General features: G+C 35.1%; 2 protein-coding genes across 2 annotated transcripts; both read right to left on the reverse strand.

Moving 5' to 3' along the window:
* Positions 1-3,290: 3,290 nt before the first annotated feature.
* LOC21385951 (phosphoinositide phospholipase C 2) lies at positions 3,291-7,466 on the reverse strand. Its single transcript, XM_010107957.2, has 9 exons — positions 7,013-7,466; positions 6,704-6,900; positions 6,171-6,306; positions 5,856-6,098; positions 5,548-5,774; positions 4,895-5,012; positions 4,303-4,455; positions 4,115-4,201; positions 3,291-3,829 (listed from the first exon to the last, which is right to left on the reverse strand). The coding sequence occupies exons 1-9, from the start codon at positions 7,331-7,333 to the stop codon at positions 3,536-3,538; spliced, it is 1,776 nt and encodes a 591-aa protein (XP_010106259.1). The 5' UTR covers positions 7,334-7,466; the 3' UTR covers positions 3,291-3,535.
* Positions 7,467-12,186: 4,720 nt separating this feature from the next.
* LOC21385952 (phosphoinositide phospholipase C 6) lies at positions 12,187-16,954 on the reverse strand. Its single transcript, XM_010107958.2, has 9 exons — positions 16,453-16,954; positions 15,349-15,542; positions 14,653-14,788; positions 14,318-14,563; positions 14,014-14,234; positions 13,780-13,897; positions 13,503-13,655; positions 13,246-13,332; positions 12,187-12,526 (listed from the first exon to the last, which is right to left on the reverse strand). The coding sequence occupies exons 1-9, from the start codon at positions 16,801-16,803 to the stop codon at positions 12,233-12,235; spliced, it is 1,800 nt and encodes a 599-aa protein (XP_010106260.1). The 5' UTR covers positions 16,804-16,954; the 3' UTR covers positions 12,187-12,232.
* Positions 16,955-19,977: the final 3,023 nt, after the last annotated feature.

A 19,977-nucleotide genomic window follows, 5' to 3' on the forward strand; every position in this document is an offset into this window, starting at 1 on the left:
ATGGTATAGGTAAATTAGTAAATTATTTTTTGAAAATTTGAAATACTAAAGAGAGAGATCAGAATAGTAGATCAGCAACATTTATTATGAAGGAAAAAAATAAGAGAAAAGGACAAATCTGTACTTAGGAAATTCAAATTCAAATTTTATATATAAGAGATGAGTAAAAATTAGCATTGGCGAACTTAAAATAGATTATTAAAACTTAAGCTAACAATTATAAGAATAAGTTATTGTTAAGAATGTGCATATATATATGCGTATAATATTTAAAATTTTAAGAGAATATACATATATATGATCTACTCAGAATATGTGAAGGAATATAAAGTTAATATATTATAACAGAAAAATAGCTGATAAAATATTTGAATAATACATTACAACGATTGAGGAATGGAAATGAAGTAATCTTCATTATCTATCTTTGTGAATTTGTCAAGATAGGGGTTATTCTTTTAGAGTGTAACTTGAGTGTAGTTTTTGAGTTAAATTTGAGTTATAACTTGAGTTAAAGTTGTAACTTAAATAAAATTGAGTAAAATTGAATAAAGTTGAAACTTAAAAGAACATGAACTTGAATAAAGTTGAAACTCGAGTTGTTTTTTTTTTAGTTTTTTAGACAAAAGAACATGCCCTAGTGATGGAGATGTAGGATCAGCAGTAGAGGAGTTCTATGGTGTTTTTGACGTTTAGACATTGCCTTAGTCTTCATGATTACGTTTATAAATAGATTTATTTAAAGTTTATAGGATACGGAACTAAAACATTTGCATAAATACAAGGGGAAAGTTCAAATTTCGAGATATAGCAGTACATAAACTGTGAAGTAACACTACAAATAAAGTACAACTGATTACATGAAGATGCAAAGGAAGGTACAGATTTGTAGAAATAGTAGAACAGACACTTTTAACACAGTAATACAGAAGAATTCAATAGAACTAGAGGTCCTCTAATAGTAAGATTGGGGAAAGAATTTCTTTAGTTCTCCTTGATAGTAGTTGTTTTCTGATCAGAGGATAATGTGGAGATAGTTGAAGCATCATTAACTTTTGGTCGCAGGCGCATGAAAATCCCAGAATTCATTCTTGATGGAATTCTGTACATTTCTTTTGTAAACAATAGGAGGGGAAGGGGAAGGATCAACCACAATATCTTTGCCTTCATCTAGAGATATCATTTGATCCTCCAAGAAGAAGTTTTAATCCAACCGAAGGTTTTGTTTTTTGATATCATGGATGGCTGATTCAACCAGACGTGAATTGAAAGTGACAGGAGTAGAGTTAGAAAGATCAGGATGGCCATAGGCCATGGAATTGGTTAAACGAGGTTTGATACCTTTGAGGTCTGCTCCATAGTCAAAACTGAGATGGATACCTTTGTCTTTTAATTCCATAGCAACAGAACATGAAAAGTTAGTGTGACTGAGGAGACCACACTAGTAGCAAAAATTAGGAAGATCTTCGTAACGGGTTTCAATCCAAAGTTCTTCATTCTTTTCACAGAGTCTGATGAGTAATCCTCTTTGCAATGGACGGTCAATGTTTATATTGACTCCTAAATTTTTCTGACTTGTAAGGGGACAATGTTGCAAAATGGTACTCAGAAAATTTTTTCTTACTTGTTTGCATCTTGTTCAATTCTGATTACTTTTGGGATATCAAAATCAAATTCCTCTCTTCTGTAGTCCGTGAGCTTCTCTCTATATATCTCTATTTCAAAAATTCAAGCTTTCTATTTGGATGCTGTGAAAACGAGTTTTGGAAATTTAGTTTTGAGTAAGTTTTATCATTTCAAAAGTAAATGGTTATATCATTTTGAATTTTTTTTTTTTAGATTTCTAATATCTCTGCTGTAATATTTTCTTCTCACTATCTAATTTTAATTTAAGTTCAATATTTTATATGACTAAAATAAATTTGATCACTTCAGATTTTAGGAACAGATTATTTTGTTTAAATTTTAAATTTTGAATTCTAATTTTATTTGTAGTTAATAAATCTGTTTCAGAATTAGATATTGAACTCATGTTGATTTTTTTTTTTTTTTTTTTTTTCTAGGTTTCAGAATGGAAACATTACTGCATAGACATTTATTTATCATAATTTCCTACTTGCTATTATAACACGCTATGTATTATTTCTTTATCAAATTTCACTACCCACACACTGTCACTTTAAGTTTTATTATTGAATTTTTTTAAATTACTTTCTATGTATTTGTCAGGTTCATCATCTTTTAAGTCTTTGTTGGGGAATCCTTTTCATGATGATCTCAAAGTGGCGGAGATAATTATCAGCCATGGAATTTGGAACTAGTCTCTTCTTCAGCAGTTATTTTCTCCTACTGATAGAGAAAGAATTTCAGCTATTCCGTTTGAGTGTTCGTTCGGCTTTTGATCGTCTTATTTGGCACTACACAAAAAATGGATACTATCAAGTTAAATCTGGCTGCTGCGCCTCTAACAATTCAGCTTCTTCCTCTAATCCTGCCTCTATGCAATAGTGGTGGAACTTTTTCCGGTCACCTTCTCTTCCTAATAAAGTTAAATCTTTTTCTTGGAGAACTTATCATGATGCATACCTTCTGCTATTGGTCTCTTTAATCGGAAAATTATTCCTTTTGCCATTTGTTCTTTATGTTCTAATATTTGGGAATCTACATTGCAAGTTCGCTAAACATGTTTGGAAATCGTCACCTTTTCTTTTACCTTTTTCTTCTCTCTTTCAACAATCCTTTTCGGATATTCTTTTTATTTCTTGGCTAAATCTTTCTCTAAAAAGGAATTAGAACTCTTCCTTTGCTTATCTTGGGTTATTTGGGTTGAACGGAACAACAAATACATGGTCTTTTTATTCGCTCTCCTTCTTTCCTTGCAGAATAGACCACCAATTATCTTTCTGAAGTTTCTTCTGCTCAACATAAACAACCATGTTCTATTTCTCAACAGTCTCATTCCTATAATGTTTTGTTTTGTGAGCTGTAAGAAATACAAACCACACCGGTATAACTGATCACGGGCATCTTCACTATGGATTCGTAATCGTTGCTTTGTCATTCCCAAAAAAGAGAAGCAAGTATGACTTGCAAAGACACGGGTGAATCAACAGAAAGATAAGTAGGGACCTTATTTCTGACCTGCAACCTTGTACTGCGTTTAAGCGAATACGAAAAATCAAAGTAAAGAAAATTTATGAGACTGGGAGGTTTTGGGAAAATTTCCAGCTCATGAACACCAATATATATGAGAAAAGAGTACAAGCATTACTTTTATTAGTACAATAAGGTTCACAATCAGGTTTTATCCTTATTAGTTTAAAAGAGAAATGTATTGCCACACCACAGCTCAAACGACGCACGTATAACACACTTAAGCATTTATGACTAATTACGTACAAGCTCACAAAATAAAATTGAAAAAGAATAAAAGAAGTGAACGCATGAGAAAAAAATAAAAAATAAAAAAAAGCTTTACAACATTGTCCTTCACTCATAAAAGACACTCATAAAAGACCCTCATAAGATATTTATTTCAAACGAAGTCGAAGCGCATAAGAAGCTTTACAGATCTGTACTTTTCTCCCTTACGGTCATGCAATGGAATTGCTCGGATTCCTTTTCTTAACTCGGATACAGGCAGGCATGCTTGGCCTCCAAAGTCATCCTTTTCAGACATGTCATATTCGTGAACTTCAATACGAAGCAGAGCCAGTTCCGGAACAGTTAACGGAAATTCAAATTCCTCATTCCAAGCAGGTATCCAGTTATCTTCTAGTGTCTTTGTTTTCTTCATCACAGTATCTGCAGGGACTCCAGCAATGCCAATCTGCATTTCAATTCAGCAAAATCGTGTTTGAAGCTCTTTAGTTCCAAGAAAGTTACTAGGAGGAAAATGAACCAGCGGAGAGAAGACGGAGAGAAAAGAGTGACGTGAAATCACAACAAAGATAAAACCAAAACCACAATGAAGTTGTACATAAAACAAGACGCGCACTTTTTGGGGGGATCTTCCTGAAGATCTAATTAACACTAGACAAGACAATTATACCATGAGACCAACTTGAGAAAGAACAGACATATGGAACAAATCATGATATAAGAGCTTACTTACCCTCGTATAAAAATCTGGTGGGGAGTATGCATCAAAGTGTGTGTGCCGAAAGTCGTAATACCATCCTTCACCCATATAAACAGTAACCTTTTCGATGACAGAAACAAAATGAAGAAATGATTAAGAGACTTGAAAAGGAGGCTTGATAAAACTGAGTACAGTCAGAAGCATGGAAGTAAATCACTCACCTTCAAAGTTGTTTTAACAGGCAACTTGGCTTTGGGGTCAAAGACTTCATTATGCGGACCTGTCTTGAGTAGAAACTCTGGTTTTTTCACGTAGCCACACCCACCATTGGATGTGAACATTCCATGCATCAACCACAGTGATCTCCCATATCCCTGTCACATGAAAAAACCAACAATGCGAACCAATTAATAAACAACTGGCAAACAGTTTTAGCAAGCTGAAACCACCCTGAGACCAAGAAAACAAGTAACAAAGTGGTTTGCAAGTTTCCCACGAGATTCAGACAAAGCTTAAATCTAATTGGCTTATCTTATTGGCTTTCAGAATTGCAGTTCTTATTTAGCAGCTTAAACAGACAAGTCAGTAACACATTACCTTTTAATGGAAAAATTCCAAGCAATTCCTTTTTAACCTCAATATAAAATTATTAAAAGAATTGACCTATTAGCAGGACTGCCACTAAACTAGAAAATGCAACCTCACAGTGTCACTAAATACATAATAGACCTTTCCAACTCTAGGTATAATCAAGGAAACAGAAATTATAAATCCAGAAAATGATCTAAAAACATTCATGGAATAAAAAGCTACCTGCATGTTAAATGCAACCATCTGAGCTCCGTGCATCCACCCAATTAATGGGTTATAGTTCGATGAGTCAAAACGTGTGCCCTTGGGATAAACTCTAAGAATATTCCGCTGGGTGAACCTATAGAAAAGCAATCACCAAAATTTTAAAACTTGTAGAATATATGAAATCAAAATGATCTAATACAACACCAATAGTCGGTTTTTGCTAGAATGGTAATGCACTGAATGACATTGCATGAATAGAACAATGGACCCAATGAATAAACTGATGTGTCTGAAACCTATCAAATTCAACCTATTCTAATAATAGATTAAATTCATCAAGAAACCGTTCCTGACTAAATTGCATGATTGGCCCACTGTTACGCATACTAGTTCTACTATTAGCAGGCCTCTAAACTTAATGCACATTTTTGCTCCATCCATCGTATTCAATTTGTCAAAAGACCTTGATCACCTTCAAGCTGTATCAAGATTTTTTCCTACACTAGTTAGAATTTTTTAAACTAACCAATATAGACATGTACTTTGAACACATATCAGCAAAATGCTATTTTCTTCATAACTAAAACAATTAAAGCATGCCAATTTCATCTCAATAAGAACAAATTCAGAGATCTTCAAAACGAAAAGTCCATGAATACTATGCATACCTGACAATATCTTTCCCATGAGTTTCTGCTGCCTTTTCAAGCTGTTGCTCGCTCATACTAAGACGCCGTACCTTGTCAGGATCAACCTTGAGGCACTCATCTAGTCCACCTTTAGGCTTCCCAGCATGAATGGCAATTAAACGTTTATATTCAGGTGCTTCTAATTGTTGGGAATTGAGATCATCATCATCTCCCTCATCATTACTTTCTTCATCGTCCAGATCATTCTGTGAGAAATAGAAAGTTAAAACTGTCAGATGGATCAAGAGAATATAGGCGCAACACTTACACATGAAATCTCCACAGACCTTGCTATCAGTTGCATTAAGAGATTTCGGGTCTTTTACTTCTTTTCCCCATGCTTCTTCATCACCAGCCTTTCCTTTCTGCGAACCGTTTTCATTTTCCTTAGCGTCTTTGGCCTCAAGGTACTCCTTAGGAGGTTTGGTCGATATGATAATCCGTTTCTTCAATGACTCTGGGGAAGGAAACTCCTTCAAGCATTCCGAGCCAGGAGAAAACAGTATATCTCCAATTGTTTCAGTGACCATCTGGAATTCGAGACAGAAAAATGTGGTAAGTACACGGGAACTCGAAACCCCAAGAAAACTACAAACACTCACCTCAGCAACTCTAGCTTGAAGATCTGGAGTAAGGTGATCTTCCAGAGTTATTACAACGGGATACTCAGACGCTACAAATGCATGTTCCTTTATAGACCTCAAACATTTGATGAGTTCCACTGGAGTAGTCAATGTCCTATATTAAACAACCCATCTCTTAATTATATGTAAAATTGAAGTATAATTTCTATTATAATTATTCCAATGTGACTTCCCTTAAAGCACAAACCTTTGATTTGGCAACTCCGAATAGTCTAGTCGATCAATTTATAGGAATGGCGATCAATTAATAAATTTCCTTATTTAGATTTTTGATGCATTAAACTCAGTTGACCAAGATCAAATCAAAATATCGATAATTCTCTTTTCGCACAAAAAAATTCCATCTTTTTCTCGAGCTTCCTTTTCAGCTGGAAATTAAATGGGTGCTACCAAAATTATGGAAAAAGACAGGAAAAAAAAAAAAAGAAGCACAATTCTAGTGAAGAAAATGGAAGGTCCGTAATTATCTATGCTTGAATTGAAGACCGTACCTTCCATGGAGAACTTCGATGTTGTCTTTGGTGGAATTAGGCCAAATATCCAACTCAATCACTCTCACTCCTCTCTGCAAAGCTTTGATGATCGGCACATCGCTACAGTCGCTGCTCAGCTGATTCCCAGTCAGATACGAGTTATGCCCTGTGTATATGAAGTAATGCGACAACGGAGCTGTCATATCATGATGAACCTAAACAGTAAACACAAAAAAAAAACCTCCAATTAACGCTCAGAATCAAACAAAACTCAATCGATTTCAACGAAGAAAAGACATCGATCGATCGGTCGATCAATTGAGCTACCTTGCGAGAAGTGGAGATCGGAGGATTGTTGTCGGAGAAGATGTACTTGAAGAAGGCCTCGAGATTGAGAACCTTGCGGTGGAAGATCGGGAGGTGCATGAGGTCGTGAATGCTGTGGTCGATAATGGCCTGAGCCTCCTCCTTGGTGACACTCTCCTCCTTCTGAAACTCCACCAGGAACCTGTGGAAGTGATCGACGGTCATGATTCCGTTCTCGGAGTACTGATCGAAGACCTCCTTGATCTCCCTCGGCGCCTCCGCCACCGCCAGCCGGAACCGCCTCCGGAAGCAGAAGCACACTCTGTACGTCTGTTTGGACATGGCTTCGCCGCTATTCCCGGCACGGATAAGAGCGGGCGTTTCTTTGGTCGGAGTAACTTGTCGGAAGAATAAGAAGGAGAAGGAAGTTTGGGGAGCCTTTTCTTCCGGAGATATGGACGGTGCAAAACTGAGAGAGAGGGATTTTTTTTTATTTTTATGAGAGATGGGTTAGTGGGCGGTGGGGCCCAAATTGGTTTTTTGTGTTTTGTTTCAACAATAAATTAATAAATAAATAAACTTTACACCTGGCTAAGCTGTATTAAGCTTTACAAAGTTGGGTTCTTTGCGTTATTGTCTTCGGAATATTTGGATAATGTTATTATAATATACACGTATGACGCAGCATTCAAGAAAAGGATCATCTTCTTTTTTTGGTGCTGATTGCTGATCTGACAGATACTGTGAAAATGGTCTTTGAATTGCAAGTTTTTTTTTTTAGAAATTTCTAACATCTACAGTGCCCAGTGAGTGCTTTTAGATTTGTTTCTTTTAGAGTAAAACTCAAAAAAAATTTCAACTCAAATTATAATTTTATTTAAATTTATGTTTATTTATAAAATTAAGTTTTAATTTGAGTTTGTGGCTAAAATTTAGTTTAAAATTTCTCCTTCAACTCAAGTTCTTAAACTCAAACTCAAGTTAATGAACAATATTTTTTATATTCTTAAAAACGTCATAATTTTTTCGTTTTAATTCCAATTGAGATGATTTTTTTCTATGCGTTCACAACGAATAGACGAATAAAATCTCACCCATATACCCTATTAAAATTTTTCATCACCATTGAGTTTTTATTAAAATATTATCTAAATATAAATTCAAGTTTTGACCCACTCAAACACAAACTCAAATAGATTCTCAATTCAAAACATAACTCAAATTTACACATCTAAACACAAACTCAAGTTACAACTTCAACTTAAATTATAACTCAAATTCAACTCAAGATCTACATTCAAATCACCATAATTCAAAAATGTAACCCAACCAGCCCTTTATCTTTCTGTCCGAGCACAAAACGGAAAGGATTATTTAGAGAAATGGTTATTTAAAACAATCTAAAAATATATGTTCATTATTTTATTTACAAAAATACATACTATCATATATATATATATATATATGTATAAACATTCATATCCTTACATAATGAAAAAAAAAAAAAAAAAAAAAAACTAACGAATGAACAAATAAGAAAGATAAGATGGATGAGTATTCAAATTTAAATAAAAAAGTCAAACAATTAAATTTAATAAAACTTAATTATTTAAAGAAAATGAAACTTTTTTTAACGAATAAAAAAATCGCCTAACAAATTCTTGTGGTTTTGTTATAAATAAAATCCAGACAAGTATGCACAAAATCAAGCTATAGCCAGGCAAACAACACAACAAAACAAATCTCTCACATTTTTATTATCTTAATAACGATATCATTATAAAAAAGAATGAATACAAAGTTTACAAAAATTCAAAACAATTAAAATGCACCAAAGCACGAGTCCACAACCTATTTATTTTTGTTATGTTAATGAATGTGAAAATTATGGTATCGTTATAAAACGAGCTACAGACAAGCAAACAAACTAACAAATAAAAAACGACCCCCACTTTCATTATAATAATGATGGTATCGTTATAAAAAAGAATGAATACAAAGTTTGCAAACAATCTAAATGCACGAAACATGAATTTACAATTTGTCTATTTTCATTATGTTAAGTAACGAGAAAATTATGATAAAAATATAAAACAAGCAAACGAAACAACAAATAAAAAACCTCTTTGCATTTTCATTATCTTAATGATGATATCATTACCCAAGCCTAAATTCAAAAGTAAAAGATGAGAGATAAAATATAATAATTTAAAGATAATATCAGTGTTAAATTAAAAGTTATTACAAAATAATAATTGGGTTTAAAATGGTAGGTCAAAATGGAATATATTATAAAAACAGAAAAATCAGCCAGACATAAAGAAAAAAATACCACTTAAGGAACATACCTAAAATAACAAATAGGGCTGTATCTGGCATTTGATGAGCATTATTATTCCTTTTTTTAATACAATATAGGATGGAACCTATAACCCCATACCCAAACCCCACCCTACGCAGATCCCCCAGCGCTACTAGACCAAAAGGTCTTAGGTGATGAGCATTATTATTCAGAATTATGCCTTTTTGTAATATTGTTTATAAGTGGGATTTTTACATTCAATGCTTTAAAAGTAGGCAGTTTATGTAATTATTTCAAAATCTTCTTCCGTCCTACTTGAGTCACAACATAGTTTGAAGGTTTTTTTTTTGCAAAACGAAAAAATATATATTTTGGTAAGGTTTTAAATTCGGTGGTTGTACAGATAGTACAACATTTTGTATGAACGTGTAACTACTTGGTATAATATGTGTGGAGGTCGATTTCCAACAGTTGAATTTGTATTAAGGGTTAATGATCAATTTATAGAGTGATAGATGTTTGCTCTGTTCACCTAAAGTTGGTCTATGTTGAATTTGTATTAGGGGTTAATGCTCAATTTATAGAGTGATAGATGTTTGCTCTGTTCACCTAAAGTTGGTCTAGCGTACGAGTGACAATATAAAGTGTGAGAAATAAAAAGAGACACCAGAATTTATAGTGGTTCGTCCCAAGTAATAGGGTTATGTTCACTGTAGTGTTTGTTGTTTGCACTATATACATAGAAAATAGTACAAAAGAGCTCGCTAGAACTCGGGAGAGACAATAATGGAGGAAAGAGAGAAAGAATGGCGGCTCTCGGCAAATTGCAGAGGTAATGCACGAGTTTGTATATCTTCGAATGTTCCTGACGTCATAGGAAGGCCTCTTTTTATAGCTACAGACTGTAATTGCTTATTTTGAGTAGTTTTCCTTTTCTTCATAGAGTTGACTTTATTGATTGTGTCTTTATTCAACTTTTCTTGTTGACCTAGTATCTTCTGAGATTTGGACCGCTTTTGGTGCGATTTGGTAGCTTTCCAAAATCCTAAAATGAAAGATTCTTTGGAAGATTCTCAAAATATTCTTTAGAACAGTTCGACTCCTCTGTTCTTTTGAGCAGTCGTAATCGTCCATATTTTCCTGTCAACTCAGGCTGATTTTGAATTTGGATCGTCTTCTAATTGTCTTTGGTTGCTCCATGTGCTTAGATGTTGGATTGTCTTCTTGGCTGTTGAACCTGTGACTTAATCGACTCGAGTTGACACGTGTAAGATGGAGATTCAACGACAATATTTGACCCAACAATATATAATATTAAATTTTTTTGATGTAATATGGTTATAGCTTATATATTACTGGCTAGATATAGGGAACAAAGATACATTTGCCGCGGTGAAAACATGTTTTTTTGCTGCTGCTTACAACCCTTGAGCCTTTGACGTGGAGGCACTCATTGAAAACACTCTTTTTTTTTAGTTGGTTTTATATTTTTACTTGTGCTCTAAGGAACAAATCTGTTTATCAATTGAATAATGGTACAATAAGGTATCCTAAGTCCTTCTACTAAAAAAATTATCGTGCAATAAATTGATCAACTTCAATATGACTTGTATTCCAAGTTCACGGAGAAGTTTATGAGTTTATTCTTGGATTAAACGGCTTCTACACTTTATGCTATTTTTATGGAAGTCGGCAACATTTTATTTTACATGCAATTGTAAGATTGGTATCATTGTAATAATGTAACGTCATAGGATTCTTCAATTGGTATGCCTAAAAGTCCAAACACTTAAAGGCGTAGATGAGGATTGCATTTAATTTATCAGACTCTGGCCCTACATAATTAATCATATTTGTCGGTTGGTCTAAGTCCCTTTCATTTTTTTTTTTTAATTTGTTTGTAACTTCGATTTCATTTTTCCTGTTTGGTGTAGTGTATATTAAGCAATAAAACTGACATAAATTCTTATTATTTCAAATTTAAGAAGCAAACCTCTCACATCGTAGTCTTCCTCTCCGCACTTGTTTCAAGAATTTAAGAACTAGATTAATAACTTTAAAAAAAAAGTTTGTTTAATCATCTTAAGAACAATGATTAGATCTCTAACATGAATGACCTCCTCCCACCAATGTTTGTTCCCATAACACCAACACGAGGAAAAATTAGAAAAATGAAAAGAAAAGAAAAAAAAGCTGGTTACCCCTGAGATTGTGAAAATCAGCACATTTATAATAAAATTATTGAACACCAGCGGCGTCCACCAATAAAAGATAGTCACGCAACATGAGACTATAGATGAGACCCACCTACACTACACTGATAGGTGCGGTGCTCCCATGCATTTTTCTCATATTTACAGGTGACACCCTTGCAAAAGAGTCCTTTTCATTGATGATTTTTTTTTTCCCTTCATCATTGGCGAATTAACTTATTTTTTTAGAGTTTAATTTGAATATAATTCTTAAATTAAATTTAAATTATAACTTGAGTTTGGATTTTGATTGTGTACATTTAAATTATGATTTGAAATAAAAATCTTTTTAAATTTGTATTTGAATGAGTCAAAACTTAAATTTGTATTTAAATAGTATTTTAATAAAAACTCAATGCTGATGAAAAATTTTAATAGGGTATATGAGTGAGATTTTATTCGTCTTTTCGTTGTCAACGCATAAAAAAAAATCATTTCAATCAAAATTAAAATGAAAAAGTTATAGCATTTTTAAGAATAGAAAAAATATTATTCATTAATTTGAGTTCGAGTTTCTGAACTCGAGTTGAAGGAGAAACTTAAACTCGAGTTTTAGTCCCAAACTCGAGTTCAAATTTAAAAAAACATGAACTCGAATAAAATTATAACTCGAATTATTATTTTTTTTAATTTTTCACCCAGCTAAACAGTCCCCCATGATGACTTAAAAACCGTCTTGAGTTTTTTTTATAGGAATTGAAAGCGCATTAAGAGCTTGACAGATTTGAGTTTATCGCCCTTTTTGTCATAAAGTGGGACTGCCCTGATGCCCGGTTTAAGGTCGGAGACAGGCAAACATGTCTGCCCCCCAAAGTCATCCTTCTCGGACCTATCATATTCTCGCACTTCAATTCTAAGCAAGGCAAGCTCAGGTACGGTCAAAGGAAAAGTGAATTCCTCGTCCCAAATAGGTGCCCAATCATCTGCAATTATCCGTGTTTTGTTCTTGGCACAGTCAGCAGGTACACCAACAATGTAAACCTGAAAAAGGCAAAATAAATAAATAAATAAATAATACATAATAATCTTTTTCATTAGGAAAAGGCTGTGAGAGCTGTTCCTATCTCATGTATATCAATTTGTCGGTCGGGTACTAAAGTTGGAATGATCATTTTTTATCATTATAGACAAAAGTGGAGGAAAACAGGACGAGAAATTGGCTCAATGGCTGAAGTAAGCATCGCTCCGGACAGAGCCAATTTTTAACGGTTAAATATGGTCAAAATCACATCAAAAAAAATATACAAAATATATTATTTTTAATATATATTTAACAACTGAAAGTATAAAATTATCAGAAAAACTCCCTTCTTTATTTATAGGAAAAATTTAACAACCCGCCAATAGAATGTAAAACATCTAACCCACCAATTCTACTTGAGCAATGGGCTCAGATTCACTTCCACTAGACTACAAGCCTTGTGCCGGAGACTCGGTTAATTGGGTAGGGACCTTAAAGTTGGGGCTGGAGTAATGAATCTCAAACCAATTCTGAAAGGAAACTTAAATAAATAAATATAAAGCATTCCCACCCCATTGATAGTCAAGTAAACCAATGAATAAAGCTTAAATCGAAGGATCCTCGAATTAGTGGCATATTATGACTAGGCCAGACCACCTAAGCCCGTTGGAAATAAATGTAACTGGAAAGAAAGGACATGATTTTGTCACATCATATCAGGTGAGAGTTAAGTTGTAACCTTTGTGTAGAAGTCCGGTGGTGAGTAGGTATCAAAATGTGTTTGGCTAAAATCCAATCGCCATCCGTCCCCCATGTATACTTTCACCTGTTATATTAAGAAAAAATGCATCAGAAATGTTAACATATAAAACTATTGTTGGCTCAACTCCTTGTAGCTTTAAGCTATTAGAAAAATTGGTTTTAAAAAAAAAAGATAATTGGGTTGTCATCATACAAATTAAATACTCTTGTAAGCTAGAAACATTTCAGACTCACCTTTAATGTCTTTTTCACCGGCAAAGTTCTTTTAGGATCAAAGACCTCATTTCTCGGACCCTTTTGCATTAGAAACTCTGGCTTTTTCACATAACCACAACCACCATTGGCTCTAAACATCCCATGCATTAACCAGAGAGATTTACCATATCCCTGTTGAGTAAACAAGAGAAAAACTTTGATATATATATATATATATATATAAATAGTTGAGATAACAAAAGGTGAAAATCCTCTAAGTGATGGTTTGAGCTTTTATCAAACACTAGAAGCTAACCTGCATGTTAAATGCAACCATTTGAACTCCGTACATCCACCCAATATTTGGCTTGTAATTTGAGGACGTGACTCGCATCCCTTTGGGGTATACTCTCAAAACATTCCTCTGAGTGAACCTAGAAAGCACAACAGCAGATATCAACGTCCATTTTAGAGAGAAAAATTGAGAGTTTTTTATAATCTTATAAAAACTTCTTGCAGGTTTCTGTCACCAGCGAAGTTTGAAAGATACCTCACAAGCTCAGTTGAATGAGAAGAAGCAGCCTTTTCAAGCGCCTGCTCATTCAAACTGAGACGTCTAACTTTGTCACCTACAACTGCCAATGCATCCTTCAGACCACCCTTTGGTTTTCCAGCGTGGATTGTAATTAGGCGTTTGTACTCAGGCGCCGCTGGCTGACTTGGTTTACTACCACTCACATTGTTGTCCTCGTCGTCTTGATCACTATCACTCTGCATTTATTTGAAGAGACATTGTTAGAAAACAGCGGAACAGAAACCAAATCATGGGGAGATAAGTTCCATTCCCAGCTCACCCGATCATCGGCTTCAAATTCAACTCTAAGGTCTAGTGCATCCTTTACTGAGGTTTCTTCTTCAGATGATTCTTTTCCATTAGGCAAGATATTTCCCTTGTCCTTGAGATTCTTTGATTCGAGGAACTCTTTTGGTGGTTTGGTCGAAATGATAATTCTATGCTTCAAAGATTCTGGTGAAGGGAATTCTGCCAGGCCCTCAGATTGAGGATAATACAACATGTCTCCAAATGTTTGAGTGATCATCTACATACAAAACTATTTGAACGTCAGAAAGATAAATCTTAGAGATAAAAGTGATGACTCAAAGACATGAAGAAACAGTGGAAGCTAACCTCTGCAACTTTAGCCTGAAGATCTGGAGTAAGGTGGTCTTCTAGGGTAATAATAACCGGGTATGAAGATTTATAGAAAGCATATTCCTTTATGGACTTCAAACAGTTGAGGAGTGGCACAGGAGAGGTTAAGGTCCTACAAGTGATATAAAGAACAATGTCAAAACAATGGACTTCTTTCCAAAACATTGCTAAATTATCATGTTGACGCTGAATTTTAGCATTTTAATAGAAAAATCACTCTCCAATGTGGTACGTGTTGTTTGGCACATAGTATAGCATATGCCAATTTGATTACCATTGATTGATATATTAACCTTTTCATTTAATTTTTTTCAATTTATTGACCTCATTTTTTCTCGTTTGGCTATGTTATGGCCGACTCTCTTCATCACTAGAGCAGCTCATTTCGTCTCCAAAGAAAGAAAATAAGTATTTTTACAAGTTTCAAAGCTTAATAATTATAACAACTAGACATAGCATTTCAAATAGCACAATGCATTGTAGCACAAAAATAAAAGAACATAAAAAATATGTCATTTTCATACTAAAAATAGCAATAACATTGGTATTTGCATTTGAGATAGACTCTTACTTAATTTGTGTCATTGATATTCCTAAACAAGCATAACCAACTCTATAAAGCCAAACTGTCAAAAAACTGATGATGGGTTCTGAAAATCAACACATACAAACCTTCCATGAAGAACATTAACCTCATCTTTGGAAGATGGCCATAAATCAAGCTCAATGACTCTAACGCCTTTTTGTAATGCCGTTATAATCGGGACGTCACTACAATCACTGCTGAGTTGATTCCCAGTTAGGTAGGAATTGTGCCCTGTGTATATGAAGTAATGGGATAGTGGTGCAGTCATATCATGGTGTACCTGGAATCACAGCCACAATTGTTTGATTCTCTCTACAACAAAGGTAAAAAGGTTCTCACTTCAGACCTCTTCAAAGGACAATAGGAATACTATTTCAAACATAATAATGCTCAACAGGCAACTACAAAGTAAATCAGTTTCACCAAGTTACAGTTATTGAGTTGTGAAGTCTAATTATTATTGACCACAACAGAGTCAACACAAGGATCAACCATTAGAGGGCGCCGTTTTTTGGATTAAGACTGAGGTTAGCGAAAACATGAGAGGGGTGTGATTTCTCTTGTACTATCAATCACTAAAAAACTTGCGTGTGTGCTCTTGTTTGTTTTTGTTTTGTTTCTGCAAGTTTATTAATTCAAGTGTCGTTTGCTTCATAGACTTGAACCACAATTCAAACTTTTTTACTACAGCATTTTCTCTAATATAAAATTTAAATTTTTGTTAAAACCTATGAACCAATCAAGCCATTAGTAGTAGAATTAGAGCACCTCCTTAAAAACAGTACCCAAAATTATCATACCAAAAAGGGAAAAGAGGTGTCAAAAGTCAAACAAAGCTTATAACTTTGTACCGTTGTAAATTATAAATGTTCCAATTCAATTTCATAATCTTTACAAACTGTGAAAACTTTCATCTCTGTGCGTAACTCAAGTGGAACCGAGCAGTATTTGAGGAAATAAAACAGTACGAAACGTACTTAAGTACATTTTACTCTCTAAAAATGTTTAAAAATAAATAAATAAATTCTACTGTCTAAATTCAGAGCACAAAGAAACAAGAAAAAACACCTGTCCAAACGTCATAGTCTCTACCTATTATGGAAAATAATTAAAAACACAATCTATTTCCAGTTTCCATAAACTTTCATAACAGAAAAGAAAACGACAGAAATTCAAAACGCGTTTCGAACCTCGGATTTGAAAGGACCATTGAAATCATCGAGAAACAGAAGCTGGAAGAAATCGTCAAGCTTGAGCCCAGTTGCCGTCGTTGTCGTTTTGTCTTGAGTGACGTCGTTTCGCCTCCGCAGCACCTCCCTGATAATCGCCTCCGCCTCGGTAACGGTGACGCCGGGCTCGCCCTGGTTTTCCGCCATGAAACGGCGGAGCTGATCGGCGGACAAGTGCTCTGCGCCGGCGGAGAACGTCGTGAAGGCGTCCCTGACGTCGGGAGGTGGGCCCACGTCGGTGATCTTGAACTTGCGCTTGAAGCACTTGAACATCTTGTACTTGTTGTAGCTCTCCGTCTTGCTTGTAGCCATTTTCTGATCAAATCAGAGCAAAGCTCAAACACACCCAAAAATATGTCTAAATACTATATCAATTTATGTCGGTAACATATTATACATATATATGTATATTAGTCTCTCTCTGGAGATTGGGGGGGTTTTTGAGTGAGAGATTTTGATTATAAATTATAATCAGGAGAAGATTTTGGGTCCGTTTAATTTGATTCTTTGAGTCTTTAATTTAAATTAAAATGTAATTTTATATAAATTTTTTTTATTATATTAAAAAAATTAATAAATTAATAAATTTTAAATTTTAAATTTGAATTAATAAATTGAACGGAAGGTTCTTTTTAAGGTTTGGGGGGAGTTTCAGAGAAATGTGACTTAAGAGTGGCTATAAATTAGGAGTTTTTGAGGCTGGATCGTTGGAAGTCACCAAATAAATAAAAATTATTGTTTTCCCACGAAAGTCTCACTTCTAATTTGTCCTTTTTTTTTTCTTTTCGTTTGGTATGATGTTCACTTCTCTCTTTATTTGCTGTCCACTATTTTGTTGTTGTTGTTGTTTTTTTGTTTTTGTATTATTATTTTAATGTTGTTCAATAATTAGTCAATAATTCGAAATCGTTTTTATTGGCTAACAATTTATTTTCATTTAGTTATAAAAGGGTTGTTCGGTTTACCCGGTTTACTCGAGAAAGCCCACTCGAGTTATGATTCCAAGCCCAAGTTCATGTTCGGAGAAGAAAAACTCGAAATGGAACTCAAAAAGTTTTTCGAGTTATTCCCCGGTTTTTGAGTTCACCTTCCCCCTGCCACTTGAGCTATTTTTCTGCACATCTACAGTGCAGATTCCTGCACTTCCCGTTGCAAGCTTTGTTCTTTCTCAGCTTTTCTACACTGCAATCACGTAGTTCTCCTGTATCCTTGATTCGAAACCGGGTTTAGTCCTCCAACCTTCATCGATTTCTGAAGCCCTCAATCCGTTGCCCTATTTTCCCCCAATCTCCGGATTTCGAATCCGCCGCAGACACCATCGACCCCCCTTCCGCATGTACCGTCACCCCCTTCCTCTACCATTGTCGTCTATTGTTACCCCTTCAAAACGGGGAGATTTATTGGGACAACGTCGGTGCGGCGACCTAGGTGGGTAAACCTCCTCCTTCGATGTAGAGGAAACGGTGCACGCCGTAAAACTGTCCAGCCGAGACGTCAATCCTTGGTCCTCTACCTCTGTCGTCGCCGGTACCTCGGACTTGCTATCCCTTCCTCGCATTTGGGGAATCTCCAAGGGAACCACATCTCCTCCTCCATAGGCTCGAATTCGGTAAGTTTTTTCCAAAACCTTGTGTTCAGTTTATGGAAAATACTTGTGGTGGTTTCTAGACCCAAATTCGAGCACTAGTATTGGTGAATTCACATGTTCTTCTATTGGCAAAAAAAAAAAAAAACATTTGTAGTTAAATTTTTTGGTGATTTCAGCCTCTAGATTTCATCGGATCACTTGTATTTTGGAACCCTTTTTTGTTAGTTTTTGAAAAAAAAACCAACATGTTCTTCTAGATGGCATCTCCGTGAACCTACGTTGGCATTTCTGGTGATTTTTTCATATGCTTTCAGCCTCTATACTTCATCGAGCACTAGTATGTTGGACCCCTGTTTTGTAGTTTCTGGAAGAAAAACTTTAACTGTTTCCAGTGATTTCTCTTCTAGATTGCATTGAGATATCAGTTCCCCCGCTGCCATTTTTTTGGCTATGTTCGTATTGTGTAAAAACCAGTGGCTGTTCTAGTGTTTTTTTGGTGTTTTCAGCCTTTATACTCCGTCGGGGCACTAGTCTGTTGCAACCCCTTTGAGATTGTGGAATATGTCATTTGCATTTTGATGTGCCCTGTTGATCTCTAACAGTCCTAAATGTTTGCCGGTCACCAATTTACCCATCTTCACCCTACCGTAAGCTAGTTTCTGGAAAAAAAATAGAAACTTGTTTCTAGTGATCTCTCTTCTATATTGCATCCAGAGAACAGTATCTAGAGGGCCTTTTTTGCCTATGTTGGTAATGTTGGAAAAACAGTGGCTTGTGCTGGTTATTTTTTTGGTGCTTTCAGCCTCTATACTTCATCGGGGCACTAGTTGTTGGAACCTCTTTTTGTTCAGTTTTTGGAAAAAAAACCAGAACCTGTTTCCGGTGATTTCAGCGTCTAGACTTCATCAAACGCTGTGAATGCTTATGTCCACACACACCTGCTAGGTTAGCTACATTACGTACCTTGTTCATCTGTTAAGAATGTTCTCTATGTGCATCGTTCTATACTTACATTATTTGGCATCATTTTTGAATATTCTTTTCATATGTACATTTGTAAATCCTGCTGTGCAGTTTCTGGAAAAGAAAACAGAAACTGTTTCTGGTTTTTTCAGTTTCTAGATTGCAATTCTCCGTGGCTATGATGATATAATTGTATTTAATGGCCTAGTCCCGTATGTCGAGTGATATTCTGTGGCTGGGTTAGTGGTTGGTTGCCGGTTTATCCCATTACTCTTCGTTGGTATGGTTGCTTTAATTCACTTTCAATGCCTTGCTTGATCAATATGGAGACATTAGCTAAACCTTAGGCAGCATATTGGTTGCCGGTTTATGCATAACATCATGGCATAAAGTGTATGAGAAACCTACCAGTAAGAGTAATTGAACATAAACCTTGGTAGCCTAACTGTCCTAGCCTTGGATAATGCTCCATAATAGGACGATGACTGGCCTTTACACAAATCTGAGCCTCCTTCCAACATCCGAGCTCATTAAATGAATTTTGTATGCTATGTACATACGTATTGCTGCGATTATGGTATTGTCAATACATAAATGGCGAGAAGGAGAGATAGAGATGTAAATTGGAGCCCGGAAGCCGAGGAACAACTGCTTAAACGGCTAGGTGAGTTCAATTTATTGAACTCTGTAGGTACCACCCCTCACCGAGATAAATACACACAATGGGCGGCGGAGCTAAGTGAGCATTTTACCGTTCCCCTAACTTGGGACAAAGTCAAACAAAAAGCCAGTAGACTGAAGAAAACGTTTGATGCTGAGTTTCTACTTCGCACTGCCACCGGACTTGGATGGGATCCGATTCAAAAGAAACCCACTTGCACTGACGAGTATTGGCAACAATTTATCAGTGTAAGTTTCTAATAGTATATGTCATT

The sequence above is a fragment of the Morus notabilis genome, unplaced genomic scaffold (assembly GCF_000414095.1).
Source record: "Morus notabilis unplaced genomic scaffold, ASM41409v2 Scaffold1687, whole genome shotgun sequence".
Lineage (NCBI taxonomy): Eukaryota > Viridiplantae > Streptophyta > Magnoliopsida > Rosales > Moraceae > Morus > Morus notabilis.

Excerpts from the sequence above, each read along its gene's own strand:
- LOC21385952 (XM_010107958.2), bottom strand. The coding sequence starts at position 16,803 with ATGGCTACAAGCAAGACGGAGAGCTACAACAAGTACAAGATGTTCAAG. Across the intron at positions 14,789-15,348 it reads GTTAATGTTCTTCATGGAAG|GACCTTAACCTCTCCTGTGC; the intron begins GTTTGTATGTGT and ends TATCACTTGTAG. Across the intron at positions 13,898-14,013 it reads CATTCAACTGAGCTTGTGAG|GTTCACTCAGAGGAATGTTT; the intron begins GTATCTTTCAAA and ends TGTGCTTTCTAG.
- LOC21385951 (XM_010107957.2), bottom strand. The coding sequence starts at position 7,333 with ATGTCCAAACAGACGTACAGAGTGTGCTTCTGCTTCCGGAGGCGGTTC. Across the intron at positions 6,307-6,703 it reads ATCGAAGTTCTCCATGGAAG|GACATTGACTACTCCAGTGG; the intron begins GTACGGTCTTCA and ends TGTTTAATATAG. Across the intron at positions 4,456-4,894 it reads TGGTTGCATTTAACATGCAG|GGATATGGGAGATCACTGTG; the intron begins GTAGCTTTTTAT and ends TTCATGTGACAG.